Source organism: Syngnathus typhle, linkage group LG12 (assembly GCF_033458585.1).
Source record: "Syngnathus typhle isolate RoL2023-S1 ecotype Sweden linkage group LG12, RoL_Styp_1.0, whole genome shotgun sequence".
Taxonomy (NCBI): Eukaryota; Metazoa; Chordata; class Actinopteri; order Syngnathiformes; family Syngnathidae; genus Syngnathus; species Syngnathus typhle.
In genome coordinates this window covers 3,587,335-3,608,762 of record NC_083749.1, presented here as the reverse complement: position 1 = coordinate 3,608,762, position 21,428 = coordinate 3,587,335, and the positions used below count along the sequence as shown (strand labels likewise).

Below are 21,428 nucleotides of genomic sequence, written 5' to 3'. Positions count from 1 at the left end.
AATTTATTCATGAGAAACCAACTTGTTGATTTTATTTTTGACATTGTGTCCAAAAAGCTGTGAAAGTATTTTTTACAAACTATATAATATGATCAAATCATAAATTTGTTTACACTGTATTGGTTTTCTTTCATATTGAACCTTTATTAGTTTTTTTATACACGTTTTAACGTCCGGGGTGTGTTTTGTAAACGTAAAGTTGTTGCTATCTTCTATATCAATAAAGATTGTTGAAAACAAAAAAACCCACTACGTTTCAAGATGGCGACCAACTGCACCTAGCATTTTGTAGCCGTGCTATCCGAACCACATATTAGCTTGACATCTGCGAGTATTTTGTTTTCTTTTTAAGTTCTATTTCGATACGCACATTAGCGTTTTTTTTTTTTTACATCGATTCGGAAATGTATCGTCGCGGGACGTCAAAGAAGGATCCAAACAACAAACCGGCGACGGATGCAAGTGACAGTGAAAAATACGCCGACCTTTTGGTGTTCGGCTACGCCTGTAAAGTGTTCCGAGACGACGAAAGGGCTCTTTACCACGAACATGGAAAACATCTTATCCCATGGATGGGGGACAAGCGCATCATGATTGATAGGTCGGTTGAACACTTTCACCGAAACCCTATGCTAACCATCTAGCCTATCCGTTAGCCTGTTTCAAAGTTGACGGAACCGGTTGGAGTTAGTTTTGCAGAAGCCCGAGTGGGATGCCTGAAACTGTTGAGAATGTTTACTCCATGTGTAATGGGACGTTGAAAACAAAGAAAACGACATTTCCAGAGTAACATGTTGATGTGTAAAAACCCCGCATTTGTTTTTGTTTTTGCTAGCTTCCAAACGTCACGTCATTTTCAATCGCTAGCCGTTAATGCATTTCTTATTTGTTAACGTCACCCAAACAAACAGATCAAACTTTTAGTAATCTCATGCATTACGACCATTTGGCCTTTGCATTTGGCATGTCGGAATTGGAATTCCTCTGGAAATGTTAACTTCTAACTGACTATGATGTAGTGAAAACTGTGATTGTTTTCATTTGTTTGTTCTTTTCCCAATTAAATTCTGCCTAAAATACCTCTCAGTGAGCATGTCCTACCTCCAAGGCAACACACGCTAACCTTTCTTTTTGAATCACCTTGACCTCCAGTGGCCCAAGTTGTTTCACCTTGTACAGCCTTTTGTATGTATGTCTTAAATCAACATAACCCAGTTCTTTCCCCAGCAAGGTAGGCAAAAAGGGGTCCCGACAAACCCCGAATGCCAACCTCAGCCACCCCGTTTCTTTGTCTTCCCTGAAGAAACTGCAACGATGGAGTAGAGGGACGAACCCAGGAAAATGTCGTCCGTTTGCGTTCTTACGGATAGGTATTTATGTACCCGGGTTTGTGTGAATGTAACTCTCTTTACAGATGTAAAAGTATTGATGAGTGTTACAGGGGGTGGAAACCCTGTAAGGTAAGGGGTTGCTTTAATTGCTTTGATTTCGATGTAGGGTCCTTGGTTTTTTTTCCATTTTATTGTTAGCCTTCAGACAAGATCCTAACATTCTCCAAGCGCACTCAGATCGCCAGAATATTTCTTAACTAGCTAGGGGTGTTATAAACCACCCGCCCCTGGTAAGTAGGCAATTAATGTAGATAAGCGGGTTTGTCAATTTCGTCAAGGCTAATGCGGCTTTTCATTCAACAGATACGATGGGCGCGGTCACTTACATGACCTTTCAGAGTATGACAGTGGATCGTGGAACACATCCTACCAGCTGTCGGAGGAAGAAGCCAGAATCGAGGCGCTCTGCGACGAAGAACGATATCTGGCTTTTCGTACCGACCTGCTGGAGGAAGAGGCGAGACAAGGTAAGCACGGCTACGTCGAGCTTCGTTCGAGCTTGTTGGACGAACGATTAATCGTTTTGAGATCGAAATCGCCATCGCTTTGCGCCGAGGCCCTTTCTACAGGAACCGCGTTTGACTGCTGGAATACTCATCTGATTCATTTGACATTGTCACGGAATGGCGTATTTCGATGACAGAGCACCCTCCTGGAAGACATCCTGACTCTCTTAATGAAATTAATAAGCCAGCGTATTGAGTGAAATATGGTGGCTTATCCCCAAACGGACAGGACAGAATGACTTTGTTCACGATTGATGCCAGCCACGCTCATCTATACGTTTTCATCGCTTAAGACTGTCTTGCCCTTGAGTTTGGGACTTTGACTCCCATTTATTCCGGTTATTACCCAGGTATCCCACTAAAGAGCGTTGGAGATACTTTTAGTGGGAATTTTGTCCTTTAATGAAATGATTTCATTTGGGGGGGGAAAAGCAACTTTCAGGTCAAACCGCTTATGCCTCTTCAGTTTTTATTTCTCATTTCTTATTTGTCAGTGCGAAGTGTCAATAATTGGAATATAACGTCCCACGTTACTTGACTTTTTATTCCCCCCCCCCCCCCCCCGCAGAGGAGGAGTACAAACGTCTGAGCGAGGCACTTGCCGACGAAGGCACCTACAACGCCGTGGCCTTCAAGTACACCGCCGAATACTACGACCCTTCCCAGCCGACCGAGGAAGAGGACGCAAACAAGCGCGCCGGTGAGAAATCGGGAGGAACCTGCACCGATTGTCGCGCTCACACATGGATGGAGAGAAAAATAGGCGCACGCTTTTAATAATGACATTCATTAAATTGTCATCACCAGTAATGGCAGGTTGGCGTCTGAAGGTTAATACCTGTATAATTAACAGTCATCTGTCAAAACATGTCATATGGTGTTTACGTTGCGTAATTCTCACCCCAATTTATTCCAAACCATCGGTCACCGCACTGGAGGTGTCGCTCCTCTTGCCGCTAAAAACATGGCCACCAAAACAGATGCTGGTTAAACGAGCAACCCTTTGACTTCCAATAAATGCCCTGCTGTGCAATGAAATAAATGGATATTAAATAGTAGATGGTAGTAAATAGTCTCGTAACATTTGTGGTTATATGTCGTATAAAATTCATGATGCGACTGAACATTATTGCAACTTTGGACTGATTACATTGGAGTCACCTACTGAGCATACGCACAATCGCAATCCCTACAGAAAACAAAGCGAGAACTTCTAATACAGTTGTTAATACAATATGTGACACTTGCATTTTGCACATTTTCCCAACACATAGTCGAGGCAGAGCCCGAAGAGAATGAACAACCATTTGTTGCTCCCCAAGGACTCGAGATCCCACCTGACGTCGAACTGGTGAGTATTAAAGATCAATATACAATGAACAGTCTAATAATAAGTCAAATGATTATTTTTTTTGTCATTGTACTCGGCCCTTGTATTTTGCACAACTTTGTAATTGGAGCGTGTGGGGTCCTCTGAGGTCCTAAAACTAATAGCAGCCCTGAGCTCCATAATCGATTAGCATTGTTTGACCCTGGCATCTTTCTGGCCGCAGTCTTTAATCGTATTTGATAGCTTATGGTTTCATTGAGATTAGCGTCCGCTCAGACATTTCTGCACGTCTATGTGCTCTCTAGGTAATGACAAAGATTAATCATTGAAAGCGCACACGGGGAACAATAATGAATTAATGATGGAGCATTTCTTGTTCGACTGATTTCCACCCCGTGCGAGTTGAGAATTTATATGACTGCAACGCGTGTCGGAGCGCTTGCATGCAAATGCCTCGGTGATGAAATAGCTTGTGTCCTTGCCATAAAGTCTTGTTGACCTTTTTTTTTTTTTTTTGCGTATTTGTTTTCCCTAGCCAGCCACCATCAAAACTCATAACATCATCGAGCGGACGGCCACCTTTGTAAGTCAGCAGGGCGCTCAGTTTGAGATTGTGCTGAAAGCCAAGCAATCCGGCAACTCCCAGTTCGACTTTCTCCGCTTTGACCACTACTTGAACCCGTATTACAAACACATCTTGAAGGCCATGAAGGAAGGTCGCTACAACGCGGCCTCCAATAACAAACAAGAGCAGTCCGAAGGTGAGAGATATACTCTGCCACCCGGCAACACACCTCAAATGTTTGGCTAAACGCCCGTGTGGATTTTCTTCGCCTGCTCTTGATGCAGAAAACGATTCTGACGATTCCGATGACTACGGGGACGGCAACTACCTTCACCCTAGTTTGTTTGCGCCCAAAAAATGCTCACGGCTGGAGGAGCTGGTGAAGGTAAATTACTTGGGTGAAGTTTCTTGATGGAAGAGTCAAATGAGAACTATGTAACTGTAGTGATGCGACCTTTTTTTTTTTTTTCCCCCGCAGCCTCTTCATGTGATGGACCCAGACCATCCCCTTGCCGCGTTGGTGCGTAAAGCGAGAGAGGAAAGAAACGGCTTGGCGGCAGTGCAAACGGTTGCAGAGCAAGCGCCCGATCCCGCCGCGCCCGCCGCAGCGACGCAGTACGCAGCGGACCGTGAGTGAAGCAAGACAACGCAAAGTTTTTCCCCCCATGTTGTCGCCGAGTAAAATACTCGAGCGAGTACCAACAGGGACTTTGCGACTGTCGGTGACAGTATTTATGAGCATTCACATGCCCGGGTAATTTTGAGAAAAGAGTCGTAATTTACCGCTTTGTAAGCCGAGAATGTCTTCCATTTTACCACACCGCCGGAATCCCTTTTAGCCTTTTTGTTCCTCACCATAAAAGTCTTTCATCTCGCATTTTTTTTTTTTTGTAATGACGGCTCGTGGTGTCGCTTTTTTTTTTTTCTTCCATTTTCTGATTAGAGAAAATTGGATTTGCCGTGAAAGTTAACTAGTTCAGTGACTAATGCGTTCATATCGCCGTGCCCTCGTTAACGCCGACCGTTAATTTCTTTCTCCTGCTCCCCATTCTCGCCTGCTTCAGGTAAACAAGCGTGATGAGGCCCATTTTGCAGTAACTTACTTTTTTTGGGGTATATAAATTAGTTCTTGTAACTACACATCATTGCGTAAGTATTAAAAAAAAAAAAAAAAAGAAACCTGCCGCCGAACAATAAGGCGCACGGAACAAAGCGAGGCTCGGCGGCAGTGGAAATATCAATATCGCAGCCTCATAATGAACACCTCGGCTTTGCTTTACTTGCGAGGGCTGAACACAAGCAGCGTACTGATGTGTTGTTCTCAGGAGAGCCATTTGAATGCAGCTGCTCACTCGACTACGCTCGGCCACATGCTCTCTGCTGTCTCCCGAACAATCGTAAATCTTAAGATGACACTGAAGCTTGATTCTTATTTTGGGCTCCACGATAAACCTGGTATTTGGATGACACAATTTGACTCTGTCCTCCTCCTGTTTCCAGCAAACGCTTCTGCTGTGTACTACGGCTATTACATGCTTCCCGATGGAACATACTGCGTAGCCCCGCCTCCCCCAGGAGTCGACGCCAGCGCCTACTACAGCAGCGTAACCTCATCCGGGATGACTCCCACGACCGCTTCCGGAGCATTCCCGCATCCGGCTATCTCGGAAAACGTCGGCGCGGCGTCGCAAGCTTCTCAGGTCACGGCGTCTGCTGCTCCTGTTAGCATTCCGGGAATCAGGTAGCGCACGATCGACTGCGTTGAGAACACGTCAATCTCGTTGTAATGAATCGCGACTCTTGCCGCGATTTATAGACGTGTCATTGAGTCAGGAGCCGCGTAAAAGGACGCAGGCCGCTAATAGGTTTAACTTGTCGAACCATTTTGGCTTCACCCGAAAGCAATTTCAAGGCTGAAGCTCCAGTTGTCACGGCGGCAGCGGCGCCCGCTATAATCCCCCCACCGGTGGACATCCAGGCCGTCATCGACAAGCTGGCGGAGTACGTCGTCAGGAACGGGCTCAAATTCGAAGCCAGCGTCCGTGCCAAGAATGATCCGCGGTGAGTCTCGCGAGTGAACACGGTGGCGCTTTTCTCTTTTCGTTACGTAAAAAGCACTTCCTTCATCCGCCTCCCGAGACCACGCCATTGTCAGACGGCCTTGTGTTCTTCTGTACAGGTTTGACTTTCTGCAGTCTTGGCACCAGTACAACCCCTATTATGAGTACAAGAAGAATTACTACATGCAGAAAGAAGGGAAAAGCTTGTCAGAGGTATTCCAAGTTTTGGTATGCTTGCCTTTTGCTGTATGGATTTGCCCGGAAGTCCCTTTTCATCTTTTTCCAACCAACTGCGTCAAGCATTCCCGGCCTCACACAGATGCTGAAGAGAGCGGCCAATCTCTCACCAGCATTAAAAGTCCAAGTAGCCCTCCTACAATCAACAAGACCCCCCCCCCCCAACTTACTTGTCCGACAACGTACACACTCAACCTCTCGGAGGCTGCCACAGGCAATTCTTATGCGGCCCAAACGTGGTACTGAATGCTGAGGCATGCTTTGGACTATCCTGCAACCATGACACTCACCGCGCTGGAGGCAATTTCTCTCAAGCGCTCGGGGATCTTTAATTCATTTCTTTTGCTCGACATACTGTAAATGGTTTTTGTGAGAGAATCGCTGTGACTCACACTAGTACAAAAAGAGGAAAGTTTTTTTCTCTCTCCATAGTTTCAGATTCAATACTGCCCCCCCGTACTGTTTATAGTATTTCCCGTAGTCACATAGTCAATGTTACTGTAATAAAATTGAATACCCATCACATGTGGAAATTCCAAATCAATTTTGTAACTGCAACCATTGTCCATTTTTCAGATGGCTGAAGGTGGGAGCCTCCATTTGGACGAGTCTGCCAGCGATTCCAAAATGAACAAAGGTATTTGTCATTTCCCTTTAAGCATTGGGTGAATAGGCTTGTGCTTATTGGATTTTTTTTTCTTTTTTATTTCCATAAGTCGGCGGGTGCTTGGTATACTATACACAGTTATTTCTCGCTAGTCGGCTGAAAATATCCCAAGTCTGCCAAAGCTTGATGTGTGTTTGCAAATGACGGTAGTAATTCACAAAGGCTATCAACAGGCCAGCAAGTATGAATATCTGCACTGTTGGTAATAACACAGCAAGCATTAAGTTTCTTCCTTGTGTGAATCCAAAATACTGCTTCACTCGCGTTTCTTTGCTGTTCCAGCTTCTTTTGCACCAATTTGTTTTGCCATCAAGCCAAAGGAAAATGAAATGCTGTCACTGGAGAAAAACCGAGTGCGGCTGGATGACGACTCGGATGAGGACAAGGTCAAGTCAAGTCAAGTTTATTTGTATAGCCCCAAATCACAAGCAGTCTCAAAGGGCTTCACATAGACAGAAATTGACAATTATTCTCAAAGCATCCCCTGATCTTAAGCTCCCAAAATGACTGTGGGTGGATTTATTATTTTTCTCCCCTCCCTGCGTTTGATAGAAATGTTACACTTCATGCCGTGTGATTTGAAGTCGTCTACCTTAACAAACAAACGTGTGTTTACAGTTGCTCGAAGGGGAGCGGATCCAAGAAGTGGTCGGTGTTAGCGCCGAACCGGTTGAAAAAGAGCCTCCGCCAGTCAGCGCACCGGAGGAAAAGAGGTGTCTCAGTTTGCAACAAATGGAGGCAAAACAAGGTAACATCAAAAAGAAACCCTTCCAAATGGGTTGATTTCATTTTGCCGTCATGAATTATCTCTAAAGGCATTCTGAAATGTTGACCATTTAACATCTAGGCACGAAATGCTTGGGCTATCAGCCTGAGAATAATTTGACTGTGTCTGAAGACAGTGTACATATTTAAACAGGCTGTTTTTAGAATTTATTAGATAACGAGGGGCAGAGCGAGGGAGTAATAACTTGCCCTAGATCATAACGACGCCTACTAACGAGAGACTGGAAAGACAAACGCGCAGCCCATTCGGACAAATGCCCGCCACGTTTTCTGCATCGAGGGAGCCGACTGGACCGCTTAAGGTTCAGTGGACAAGTCTCGAAAAAGTGAAACGAGAGAGAGGCTTAAAAAGCCTTATAAATGGCTAATTGAATTTGCTCGGCCGTCCGGCAAAGTGGCCGTCGGTCAGCCGGCCTAACTTGATCAGATAGCGAAGCTGGAGAATCAGCGGCAGACGGCTGAATGCTAATTTGTATCGACGGGCTGGGAAACAGTCACAAGTGCCAAAAGTGCTTTCCGGTGAGAAGTACTCTCAATTCCGAAAGTATTTCCTAGAAATATCTGTGCGTTTTAAGGTGAAGGTATCAGTCTGGCCAGCACTTGTTTTTCCGCTCGGGATCTCTTTGTCCCTTTCTGTCTGGACTCATTTTCGCCCGTTGCGTGAGCGCTCGTTCACATCGTTTGTGTCACTCCGTTTCTCAGTTCTCCCAGCTGTGAATTTATTCCACCCCCATTGTCATGCAGATTTCTCCACACCTCCTCCCACATGCCGATTTCTTCCTTTTATTTGTTTGATGCCGTGTCAAATCGCACCGGATTGTCTGCCACCACAACATGGTGTTTCTTATCATTAAAACCGGAACATCCATTTTTTGTTTTTGAGTGTGGAAAACAAATCAAATTATTTGCCTTATGGGTTATTTTCGCTTTCTTACTTTTTCCTCCCGGCGCTTATTCGCAGCACCTAACAAGGCTCCTGTTACCCGTTATTTGTCATTCCGTTTTTTGGTACAGCAAGGTTGCATTAAAAGTGTCACTTTTTATTTTCTCCCTCACCAACATCTAACAAACGTGTCTTTAACAGCGGAAAGAAGAAGGGAAAAAAAAAGTCGCGATTGTTAAAATGTCCGTCTGTGTGCTGTTTTTTTTGCCTTTTCATCTCAGCCAAACAAAAACTGGAGCATCGTCTAGCAGCTGCAGCCAGAGAGAAGCTGGCGCAGGCATCCAAAGAGTCCAAAGAGAAACAGCTGCAGGCGGAGAGGAAGAGGAAGGCAGCGCTATTCCTCCAAACTCTCCGCAACCCATTAACGGGGGAGCCAGAGGCCAAGAGAGCCCAACTCGACTTATCCACACAGCTTGAGGTAGATAAATGTTTGATCAAAGAGCGTCTGTAATTGTCATTGTGTTCATGTTTGTCCATAATTTAACGGGACTATTAACCTCCCCAACCTTCCCTGAAATCATGGCTAAGCAATTCTCGAAGGAACAAATTGTTGGCACCTGAATGAGCCGGCGCTAGTCAATCTTCTCACATAATGCCCCTTTGTTACTAAAGTGCCACGCGTAGGAAAAAGAAAAGAAAAATCCGTGTCAATTAACCGGCTAACATTTAGCGACTTGTTGAAAAGGTGCCTTTTCTATAAAAACGGTCAAAGATGCGATTTATTAGTTCTGACCAAGAGAATGGTTTTAGGCACATCCATTAGTTTTAGTGTCGTTCCTCTTTGCTAGGGTTGGGACTTCAGTATATCTCGGCCAAACAGGTGAGGCGCCGGTCGGTGTTGGGGATAAGCTTTCCATAAGTCAGAGCTAATTTTAAACAAACCTTGCTTGCTGTCATTTCATTATCTCCGCCTTAGCACCAACTGGCGATAACGCGCCAACGGAAAGGTGCGATAAATATTCCTCTCCCGACTTTCCTGACTGTTTTTAAATGGCTATTGATTGTCCTATGCAGCCAGCACTCCACTTTGCCGACCCCTTTATCTCGTTCGCCTCCTGCCTTCATCTGCTTTTGGCCGTCATGCCTTCTGTTGTCCTTCACCCACTCCCTCGTTTAACGCTCCGTCCATTTCCGCAGTCGTTTTAACCGATGGAGATTGGCGTGGGATTGAAACGGAGCGATTGGACAACTTTCCCCGAGTCATCCCGTCACCCTGACAAATTTCAACTCGGGCGAGTTTGTTGTCAGCTACCTGATTTTGTACAGCAGCGTGAATCATCCATTCTCCGGCGTAGATGTACTCAATGCGTGTGACTCTGGTCACATTAGTAAGAAATGGAATTGAATATGGAAAGTAGTCAGTGTTGTAGTCTTGCCCCACAGATTGCACCTCTGAATTGGAATGACCTGAATAGCACCCGACCTTGAAAGATGAAATCGAACCTTTCAAAATGTTGGGGTCATGTTTAATCCACTGATGGACTTCCATCCACCCACAGCCATCCAAATGAATGCAAACAGACGGGGGCGCAGCGCCGGAGTAATTAAAGGCACTCAGCAGCTTGGCCTGCTATCGCCGTTATATTGTTTGGGTCAACAATGGGTTTACGGACGAAATGAAAATATGTTAGCCATTCTTGCCCTGGACTGATACGGAGCTCATCATGGGCGAAACCGATGAGCTAGAATTTGCACTTGTTTACCAACAGACTCTGAAAGTCAGACTCTGCACATACATTAGTTGGACCCTGCCTGCCATTTGCGCTAATCTCTGGCATCTCGCTCAGTGGATGGCTCTGTTATCGATTGGACACGAACAAATCCATTCCTCTCCCTAACGTCAAATTGACAAAGAGACCGTTAAATCCAGTCAGTGGAAATTCTCTCTCTTTTTTGTGTGTGTGTGTGTCTTTTGACTAATTACTAAAACAGCTCAATTCAATTTTGACTCGAAAGGACTAAAACAGCTCAATTCAATTTTGACTCGAAAGGAGCATTCTGTCACTGACTTGACATGACCCCCCCCCCCCCCCCCCTCTAAATCTCCTTTCAGATGCAAGAGGCCCTTTCCCTTCTGTCTGATCTCCCGCTGTCTCAAATATCCTCCGCAACAACCACGGACAAAAAGCCTCGCGCCGAAAGCCGAGGAAGCCGTCGAGGCAAGGAGGCGGCGTCCTCGTCGCGCCGCTCTCCATCCCGAGCCGCAGACAGGGACTCGAAAAAAAGCCGACACCGAGACGGTGATCGGGAGCGGCGCAGGGATCGAGAGCGGGAGAGAGACAGGAATAGGGAGAGGGAAAGAGAAAAAGACAGAAAGAAGAAAAAACACAAAAGGAGGTCACGCTCCAGATCCTCGTCAAGGCCAAAGAGCAAACACTCGCTTTCCAGTGCCTATAGGAGGTCGCACAGGTCACGGTAAGTTTGTTACCTCGGAGTTCCTCTCGAGCTCTATCTTACGCTCTTCTTTGTGTGTCTGACAAGATCCCGCTCACGCTCCCGAAACAGAAGAGGCCGGGAGGCTCCGTCACCAGAACGGCGACACGATGTCAAGGATCGCGAGTCCCATCATCACAGCCGCCGCTCCAGCCTGCCGAAGGAGCGTTCCACATCCAGGTGACGTCACGAGCCTGAGCATTAATCATCGCACTTCTGACAAGTATTGTTCTCCTGAAGGGATGATGACTAGTAATTAAGAGAAGATTGAGAAGCTACACTAATAGCTACGCGAACACAAGATTGACACGTAATCATGAAACTTCACTATTAACCGCTTGAGTGACGTCTCGCTCCAACCGCCTTGCAATTCCGAACAGCGAAATGTCTTACTCGCCGCGCTAAAGATCTATTTCGAGCCGGGTGCGCGGAGCGTCGTTTACATTGTGACCGACATCGACACGTTTAGCACCTTCGAGACGATTCTAGACGTTGAAAGTAATGCTTTGCTACACGTTTACTCGCGCGGAAGCCTTGGTTTGATGAACTGACTGACTGTGTTTGACATCTAAAGAGTGAAAGGTAATTAAACACTCTGGAGAGTCTGCCCTAACTCCCCCCCCGTTGCCTTGCCTTTGTAACTGACACATCAAATTAATTCAAAGGGGAAACGAGCTTCATGCTAAAATCAACAGTAAATCAATCGAAGCAATCCATTGTACAAATGTGGCCTTGGGTAGCTCATTTAAAGACATTGACACGCTTGATAATCAGCGGAACTTTCCATTGTGGCTTTCATCAGCCGAGCAAAGATGTCGCATGTCGTTCAAAGCCTGAACCAAATAAGAGGGGGCGTGCTATTTTTTTTTTCAGCCTGTCAGGCTGCAGTCGAGTATTCGTCTGAGGATAAGAACAAAGTTGAACCTTTTTTGGAAAAGGGAGGCAATCGCTATCGAATCTCGGAAAGTAATTGTACAAAGATTGTCTGTCACATGAATTACAGGCCAATCGGAACAAAATACCATTCGACAGAGTATAAACGGTAGGCGGACCGCACAAAAGCCAATTGAACAGATATTGCTGGTGTGAAAATCGATAGTCACCTGAATCTGGTTTTAGTTTTGAATCCGTACGTACTCATTTTAAAAGAGCTCCGTGTTCGTGTCTTTTCAAACTGCAGCTTAAGTGTAGCAAAAGTGGGAAAACAACCATTTCAACCCGAGATGAATAAAGCTGCGCAGTCAAAAAAGACATTGGGAATCATGCTCAGAACGGACCTGTCCACTTTCCGAGAAACATAACGTAGGTTTACAGTTGTGACCTTAAAGGTCATTCATTGTGTCTTGGCTACAGCAAAGTGGTTTTCAGGCTGTGAACAGAGTCATTGTGTTAGCCGTCCGTGTGCGTCGACCTCCTGGAAGTTGACATGGTGATGGTTTCTTCGAAATTTAGCACTTGCCGTCGGCGCCTTTTGTCAGTTTAAAAGCAAGGAATGAAAAGTGGAAAACGAAAGTGCTCATGTTGGTCGCGCAGGTAATGGGCTCATGAGTCACCGACGTAGTTAGCATAATTTGCTTTTTCGGTTGAACTGTTTTCAGACGGGTCCGTTTCAACGGAGCTTGACAAAGACGGAATTTTTAGTCGTAAAGCATCATTTTGGCAAGTCGATTGAAGACAGTTTCTCACTGCTAAATGGTGTTGCCTTTTTCACAAATAAGGGAAGGCTAGCAATCGAAGCGGCTTTCCATCGCAAGCGGAGCCGAATGAAATCACTCGTGCCAAAACCCCTCAGCTCCGTTTCACCAGGAAAAGGAACAGTCGTATCTTGTCAACACCCCCTAAGAATCTATAAATGTCAAGCCGTTAATAGTGCTTTATATGAAGTATTTATGAAGATATGCCCTTGGTACAATGGCAGACATCTTCCTCTTTTCTGGAGAGTGGGGAGCACATGTTCAGGATTAAATTTTAATATATATATATTTTTTTGTCAAGGTTTTCCTGAAATAATGGGAATCTTTGTCAGTCTGTTTTTATGTGTACTACATATTTCGGCGTTTCCTGCATGCTAACAAGACTTTGATGCAAACTGGAACCGGCAGTTTTTTTTTTTGCAAGCATTCGTTTCGAGAGCGGCAATCTGCTGAGCATACAAAAACCCCGTCCTCGTTGAAATACTGCTGTCTATCTTGAAAATGTTTAAGAGCCCTCGATTTGTCACCATAATTTCACGCAGGTCTCCTCTTGTAAAAAGCAAGAGCTCCCGGTCGTTAGGAAGCAAGAAGACGACAGGTTCCTCTGTTTCTCCTTACCCATCACCTAATCGAGCTTTGTCACCATCATCAAGCCCCGCCTCCAGCCTGGCTCAGTCCAGGTAAGCCCACTTCCTCCCTTCCCTCTCTCATCGGTAGATTCTGAGTAATGTTGACCACTTTTGATGTGATAGCTGTTGGATGGATCATCTTCAGGTAGATATTTCACTTTTCTACTCTTTTGACTGTTTCACATTCCTGTGTTGCTCTGAGCTTTTGAGAACATATCATGCATTTTGTATGACTCTCCCCGTTAACCCGATTGTATTTTTTTACTTTTGCTCTCCGCTCTGCTTTTTGTCCAACACTGATTGTCCTCTTGTCTCCGTGCAGGGGTGCCTCTCAGGAGAAAGAGCCTGTGTCCTCTTCTATAGTATCTGCTGTTCAATCCAGAATTACTCAGGTACTGTCTTCTTTGCTTTTTTTTTTTTTTTTCTTTTTTCCATCTCGTCATCTATGCGGCTACACTCACATTTTATAAGATCCATAATAATTCTGTAATCTGTTAAATATGCATGCCTTCAACAAATTGAGATGCATCATAAAGAAATAACAAGATTGATATTATCATCAAATCTACCCCAAACACACATCTGACAACGCAAGGATTGAAATATTCCCCAAAAATACGGTAATGATAATGACCATCTTTGTCACGCGCTACTAAAATCCCCAAAAATAATGTCTAATAATAAAACAACAGAACATTCCAAGTGTAAAATGTAAATCGCACACTGTCGACTCACCGGGTCCGTGTGGCGTGTAATGTTCACTGTAGTCCTTCTGCGAAATCCCAAGACATTAGTCAGTGTAATCGTGCTCTCACTCACCCAGATATACTCTGACCTTGGTCAAGCCTCTCTCCTCTCCGCCCTGTTTAACATCATCGTGTCAAATTTACGGCGCTCATCAAGCTGCTTTCCATAATCGCATGCGGTGCACACGTCATTCCTGAAAGAAAAATGTCGAGCGTGATTGTACAAAGCTATAAATCGGAATGCCCGGCATGGTAAAGGCGGGGGATAGCTTGTTAGTTGGGCATTTATGTCGCCACCCGCGTGTCTCCAATGACAAAACCTCACAAACGTCTCGGGCGTACCGATGAAGTTGACTCTGACTCTGACATTTGTTTGGCCAACTTGCTGGTCCACTCCCTAACTCCCGCTGTTCTCTGCCGAGCGATTGTAGTCACGGCTACTTATTACGACTTAAACCGGTGATGTTTTACAAACACGCTCTGAATAATTCAACGTTTTATAATAGCCTCGATGCTTTCTCGTCCGCTCGTCCTCCCCCGCTGTCGATTTCTTGTACGCGGTATATACAGAAAACGAAACGTCGGCCAATCAAGTTTTTGGAATCGTTTGTCTTAAGACGGCTTACCTTAATTGTCTTTAGCCAAAGGTCCAATTCAAAGCGGGTCGGTCTTTTTGAGGTTATTGTTCAAAGCCAAAGCACATCCCGGTTTTGCTTCTTCGTGATCCTCATTAAAGAGACAAGACTGCACCAAAGAAGTAAATGCAAGATACATCCCTCATGGTCACCAAATCTTTTTGATTTTCACAACAATAAGCGTTTCAATTCGCATTGATCCACCAGGAAATCCGCCGTAGTTAAGGGAAGCCATTTTAGGATCAAAATCAAACTTGAACGCGACGCTAACAGCAAACTACCTGGCGGGAACCACATTGGGTTCTGTCTCGCATGCTAATATCTTCTGGATAGGTCTCACTAATGATCATAAATGAAGTCAGCCACACGAGGTTCCTCCGAGAACTGACCAAGAAGGTTGACAACTGTCGAGGTGGCGCTAGCTGCAGGCCGAGGCGAAATGATCATCTCAAGCAGAATAAGGAATGAGAATATAAAAAGCCTGCAAGCGGCAGCTCTTTATGGCAGACTAACCGAGTCTGGTGGCCTGACTTTCGTGCACACCTTGACATCAAGCTCTCACACTGAGAAGAACAAAGTGTGGCTTACAGGCACCGTGTCAGCGGCAGACATCACTGACAAGTGTGTGTTAGTGTACATTTCCAGTCACTGGGGGGCAGAAAGTGAAATGAAATAGCCTTTTGAGTGATGTGATATGACAATTCCACCCCCCCCCCCCCTTCTGTGATTACAGCTGTTAATTCGTCTCTTCTTCCAGCCAGAGCTCAGAGCTAGTTATTTGTCCACGTGTGAATGAATGACTCCCGGGATGTGAGCGAGCACATCCCCCGGAGGAAGGGAAATGAAAGTGCAAAGTGGAGACATTGTGTGACCGCCGGGGCTATGGTGGCCATCTATCGAGGGCTAGAATGTATGTTTGGCTGGAACAAAGCCTTACCCCGAAACAGCTGTAGAAACACGTCGGCACGCAAAGCGCTCCGTAATCCGATTCCAAGGATTGAAAGCGGCCCCAGAAACACGTTCCGTTATACCGCCGTCATCAGAAGGATACTGAGACTATTCAAGGTGGTTCCTCACCGAGTTGTTTTGTTTCCGTCCACTCTGTTCAGGATCTAATGGCAAAGGTCCGTGCCATGCTCGCCTCGTCAAAGGTTTTCCAGACTCCCACCTCCTGAAGACATCTCGGCCCCGCCTGATAACCGATAACACTCAACAATTTCCAGGGGATCACTCGGCCGGCGTCTCCCTGAGCTCTTTTTTGTTTATCTTGGGTTCATCTTTATTTGAGAGTCAGATTGCCTCAAGTCTCGTTTCACCCCCTACAGGAGATAGTAGTTCGGCAACCAATTGAGGTCTACATTTGATTCCCCCCACACACACACGTATCAAATTTGCCCTAATGTTGGAACTTATCCAAAGGTTGTGACACTCCTTCTGTGAAGGATATTCACTTTTTCCACATCTGTCACGCGTACTTTTCAGCTCCAGAACGCACCTATCTATAGCTATCAATTTTATATTTCCCAACAGCGCTAGTGTGGCCTTGTCTTTCTCTTCCTGATCCAAACTGTCAATAAAGTTGAAGAAATGTGTCACTGCCCTGACTGGAGAATTTTTATTTTTTTTATCCCTACCTTAACTAAATACGATAACGTCTCTCGGGTTTAAAACCTTTTGTGTGCAAACTCGTGCGGATTAGAGAGAAGAACGTTTCCTCGCCCTCAATCCTAAATATCATCGACTACACTGTGGTGTTGACGATAAAACCCCACAAGCCAATCAATTCATTGTCTGAAGTCCTCCGGGTGTTTGGATCTTAAGATGGCATTGGTGACCAACTGTGCAGTCAAAACAGCCTGCACAAATCTTTCTCAGACTTCTCCCCAACAACCGCAGGCTGACTTTAAGCTCATAAAAGAGTAAATGTTCCGAAAGATAGTCTGGTTAAGACCCCACAGAGCCGTAAGGTGATCAGCAATAAATTCTCTTATAGACAAGCCATAAAGAGACCCTAAAACGCAGATGCGATGCTGTCAGTCTGCTAGAAACACGCCAGCGTCTCCCGTTTTTACAACTCCCCAAATGTAGGTGTTTTATTAAATGAAACGATTTGGATCATTAGATTATCTGTCTTACCATTAAACCATATTAATTGATTTTTGTAAACAAATGGGATTTTAAATTATTACAATTGATATTTTAAGCTGCAAAAACTTCAGCGCAGATTGCTGGTTTTGGTTTTAATATGTGATTGTCATTATCATTATGAATGTATTTATTTTCACCGTTGCACAAGTTTCAAGGATTTTTATTTCTGGGCATATTTCTTTTTTTTAATTTTTTTTTTTAAATAAGATTACTGTCTTCCATTTGTGTGAGTTCTTGACCCAATTCTAAGCATTGCATTGTAAGAAATGAAAACCCCTCCATCAGTTAAATGAGCTGAGCTGAAAAGCATTACAGCCAGGTTGTATTGAGTCTCCACCATCGAAGGTTTCTTGCGCAGAAGTGGAAGGCTTTATTTTCAAGTGTATATATATATTTTTTTTTTAAGAGCACAGTAATATTCGGCCTTGGGTGTTTATTTTAACATGTCAAGTGTGCTTATCAATGTTCCCTAACGTCATGAATGTTTTTCGCTTTATTTGTCTTGCAGAAAAAATGAATGTCCACATCTGTTTTCCCATACACTGAATATTTATTTATCATGGCTACGTTGAAAATGAAGCCATCTTTTGAATGACTGCTAAAGTTGTCAGGCAAGGCGGTTCTAATCCGATAAATGGTTCAAGTTTTTGTATTTTTTTCCTCGCATCAGCAAGAAGATCCCTTGAGACCCCAGATGTGGCATGTGGGTCAAGGAATTTCACAAGCATTTTATCTGGCCAATTCAAAGAAAAAGCACTTATTTCATTAATTAGGACCTTTATCTTCATGAAGAGCTGCTCTAGCTTTTATATGGAGGACTATGGAGCTAATTGTGTGCCACCACAGAGGAATTCCTAAGTATGGCATAAGAGATTTAGACGTATTTCTTTTATTAGCAATGCAAATACACCCTGATGTTTTTTCCCCGCATTTGAGAATTCAAAAAGTTAAGAGGTCAGTTAATCTCACATTCCCCATTTGCGTAATTAGCATGTTTAGCAGAATGGAAGCTAATAATAGCATGTAAAATGCAGCGACCTACACGGTTAAAACATGTTTAGAAGGAAAAGAAAAGATCAAGGCAATTTAAAAACATCCTCAGTTCTCTTTGGGATTTGAAATCCATTTTCGGGTTTTGTCAGTGCACTTACTGGCTCGGGTAGGCAATTAAATGTGTATTTTTCATGCAGAATGTGAACATGAACTTTAACTCCTCGGAATAGACAAGAGTCCACCTGTTCATTTTAAACAGATCCACTTTGATTTGACATTTTACCAAAGGCGATTTTTTATTTTAAATCTTGAAACCAATCACTGGCATCCAAAACCAGCTCGGAGTCCTGGTGGCCTTGAATCCCCTTGAGAAACTCTGGTATAACCCTGAATGGTCAGTTATTGAAAATCTCAGAAGCTACCATGAGGAAGGTTTCTAATTTTCTGAAATGCGCCAATTCTGTTTATACTAAATCAGTTTAAAAAAACCTTCAGGGGCGCAGTAGTGTGTTTACTAACTCCTAATCCCTCGATAATAAGTCCTGGAAAAATCACTTTGCACTTGTTTGACCATGAAGCCATATATGAAATTCCACTTTTATTTGTAATGAAAGCAATCCCATCGCATCTGCACAAAGCGACTCAGAATGCAATTGCGCCTGACATTTGCAACTTCATTAACTTACACAAGCGTAGCGAGAGATAGCATTGCGTGTGAGTCACCCGAGGCAGAATAGGCTGAATTGAGACTCTTCAAAGTAGTTACAAGACGGACAAACATTTCATTCACCGTGAAGGACGCCACATCAACGCTTGATCATCAAGAGATATTTGATTACATGTCTAAGCGACGAATCAAACCTCAACAAATGCCAAAGGACCCCTTGAGTTCCATATTAATAAACAACCACATAATACTAATATACCTGCCTTCAATTTTAGTTCCCATGCCAACCAGCCAACCTATCTTGCTGTCCAATTATCTCCAGCACAACTGATCCAATCATTTCAGCGAACCTTCCCGTCAAACCAAATACCGCTCCACAAGCGATTCTACCTTAACCAATCTTTCCACACATCCAACAGACTTTCCCTTGCCTACCACATCAACCAATATAGCTCCAACTAACCCGACAAACCTTCCTCATTACTCGCTTATCGGCCAAAACCGAGAAGCATTAAAGACTCCAACCGTACAAACCGAAAGCCATCCATAACTTTTGGACTGTTAATCCATGATCATCTCACCAAAACGGGCGAACATTCATCTTTGTCCTAAGACTTTGAATTGAAGTACTCAGTCATTGTCTGGCCCCATCGTGCTTCCTCGCTATATGAAAGTTGTTCTTTGCATTTTTTTTCAACCAATAGTTGCTTTCTCTACCAAGGAAACGGACTTCATGGTTGAATCAGTTGATGCATATTACTCGCATTCTATATAGTCTTAAACATAACCTCACTTTATCATATTATTGTTTTTTTGGCAATTCAGGGACCAAATCTGAAATCTATCCAAAGGTCAGTGGTGTCCTTGTCAAAAAGAAAATCGATAGAAAATATACTTTCAATACAGTTTTAATTGTCTCAGCAACATGACAGCCTCTTGGGTCAAACAAAGCTTTTATTTGGAAGGAAGACTGAAAATAGACAGTGTGCCAAGTCTTCATTCTTATCTTTGAGTCAGGGATTTAGAGTGCTTTCATCACTGGATTGTAAAGTGTTTATTACCCTAAATTGACTTTGTGTCTTAAACCCTTAGATCTAATCTTAGCTCCATTTGGGACGTACAGTTAGCAGCTATTGTCAAACGTGTCAACTCTTTTACAGCTCACTTGTCTGACAAGTTGGTCGACTAAAACTGTCCCCAGCTGGGAGTCATTTTCAAAGCTTTTGCCGCCGTCTTAAAATAAGGATGCGGAAAAGTCGTTTGGGTTCATGTGGATTGTTTAGCATCAAAGCAAGTTTTATAATATCGTGACTAGCCTATACACGGAAAGGCGAAAGTAAAAACAACGGGGTGCATGTGAATTTGTGTCAAGCTTAACAGTCCTCAATTCATTTCTTTTTAGCAAGTTCAATGTCTTGTTGAGCTCCAACAGCAGGTGATCTTTATTAAAACACCAAGCACCAACTCATGTTTGACCTTTTCACAACAACCCGCCGAAGATTGCAGCTCAATACTTTGACACTTGAAGATACCTCATCCTTGAAATTGTTGGCTTCCAAGATCCAAAATGAATGTTCGATCCGTCTCGAGAGGTGGAGGGGCCCTATTTCTACAACTTTTGTTAGTAAAATCAATCGTATCCCGAGGTGAATGTGTATTGAGAGCATGTTTGTTTGAAGAAAAAACAAAAAAAGGATTTTCCTATCGTATTTTTTATTCTGTGTGTCTGCTCTAGATAAATAAGATGAATTCTAACCATGACTCAAATCAAACATCGTCATCACCGTTGGCCTCGGAAGTAATCATGACACTTATGATGACACGGTTGTCCTCGGGGTCCCTTTGCTGAGCTGCTCGATATCCCGGCTGGTATTAGTCTTCTAAAAATGGTGGCACCCAAGGCATTGTGCGAGGTAATGGAGAAGACAGAATGAGACTTTTTGGAGATCCGTCTTGAATAGGACTGAGGTGGGCAACAGCTTTTATTTTGGCCAAATAATCCATTTAAATGGATTTGACAGACGCTTCTTAGTAGCCACCCCAAGGCATCCGAGGCTCGAGAGTTAACCCATTTTCTTACATCCTGCCGATATATATTAATATGAATACAACTATAATCATTGCATATGTATGTATGTCTATAAAATCTGTCATTTATTGATCTGGCAGCTACCAAAATACAGGACAGTCCTAGAAATATATAAGATTCTGCCGTGGAGCTAGCACCTGAGGCTATCCTAGATCAACATTTACAGGCCGCTCTGTTTCTTATACGTAAACATGAAGCGAGTTCTGCGACCCGTGGTCACTATCCAGGTGTCGGCGGGTGGAGCATCTTGTCACTCAGCAAGGACTTCATACCCGAAAAAAAAAAAAAACATGGAGGAAATGATTGCTATCCTCGCCTCCCGCAGAGTTTTTCATTCCCCCAATGCTACTTGCGGATAACGCATGTGGAAACTGGCAGCTTTGCTTACCTAAAACATGAAGCAATCCTCTTCACCGCTGGTCCCTTTTTAGTTGGCACAAAGTGAGAGCTTTACTTCCTACAGCGAGAACAGGGGCCGTTACTTCTTGAGGTGTGGATTAGCCATGCGGGTGTCCTTATATGCTGCAGCAAATTCCTTTTTACCTGCTGGAAACTTTCGGTTGCCCGCTGATTTGATAATGTTGGGATGATTCACCGAAAGGCAGCTGAATTTTAATGGGGCTTTCTGACCTCACCGGTATGGACTCCGAACTTTTCGGAGAAGTTAGCATGAGCTACACCTGCACTTCAAAAAAATGTGTCAAAACTGCAAGGCTAATTATTCTATTCAAACTTTCTTGGGCAATAAAAACAAGTTAGCATCATTTTATATTCCGTTTCTGTCAAGCTCTTTTGTCTTATCGTGTTGCTCCTCTGAGTTTTGTCTCCTTTTTCTATTAGTTGCCACCCCCGCTCCCCTTTTTCTGATTATTTGTTTCTGTGTGGTGGAACTTTGACTTTCCCGTACCG

The 21,428-nt window shown here is 44.0% G+C and overlaps 1 protein-coding gene across 1 annotated transcript; it reads left to right on the top strand.

The window, feature by feature from the left end:
* Positions 1-244: 244 nt before the first annotated feature.
* Positions 245-16,217, top strand: sfswap (splicing factor SWAP). Its single transcript, XM_061293413.1, has 19 exons — positions 245-601; positions 1,695-1,858; positions 2,466-2,597; positions 3,172-3,248; positions 3,763-3,988; positions 4,077-4,177; positions 4,271-4,421; positions 5,293-5,533; positions 5,695-5,853; positions 5,972-6,065; positions 6,666-6,726; positions 7,039-7,142; positions 7,375-7,504; positions 8,707-8,903; positions 10,539-10,900; positions 10,967-11,098; positions 13,155-13,292; positions 13,564-13,633; positions 15,732-16,217. The coding sequence occupies exons 1-19, from the start codon at positions 405-407 to the stop codon at positions 15,795-15,797; spliced, it is 2,802 nt and encodes a 933-aa protein (XP_061149397.1). The 5' UTR covers positions 245-404; the 3' UTR covers positions 15,798-16,217.
* Positions 16,218-21,428: the final 5,211 nt, after the last annotated feature.

Excerpts from the sequence above, each read along its gene's own strand:
- sfswap (XM_061293413.1), top strand. The coding sequence starts at position 405 with ATGTATCGTCGCGGGACGTCAAAGAAGGATCCAAACAACAAACCGGCG. Across the intron at positions 3,249-3,762 it reads TCCCACCTGACGTCGAACTG|CCAGCCACCATCAAAACTCA; the intron begins GTGAGTATTAAA and ends TGTTTTCCCTAG. Across the intron at positions 5,534-5,694 it reads GTTAGCATTCCGGGAATCAG|CAATTTCAAGGCTGAAGCTC; the intron begins GTAGCGCACGAT and ends TTCACCCGAAAG.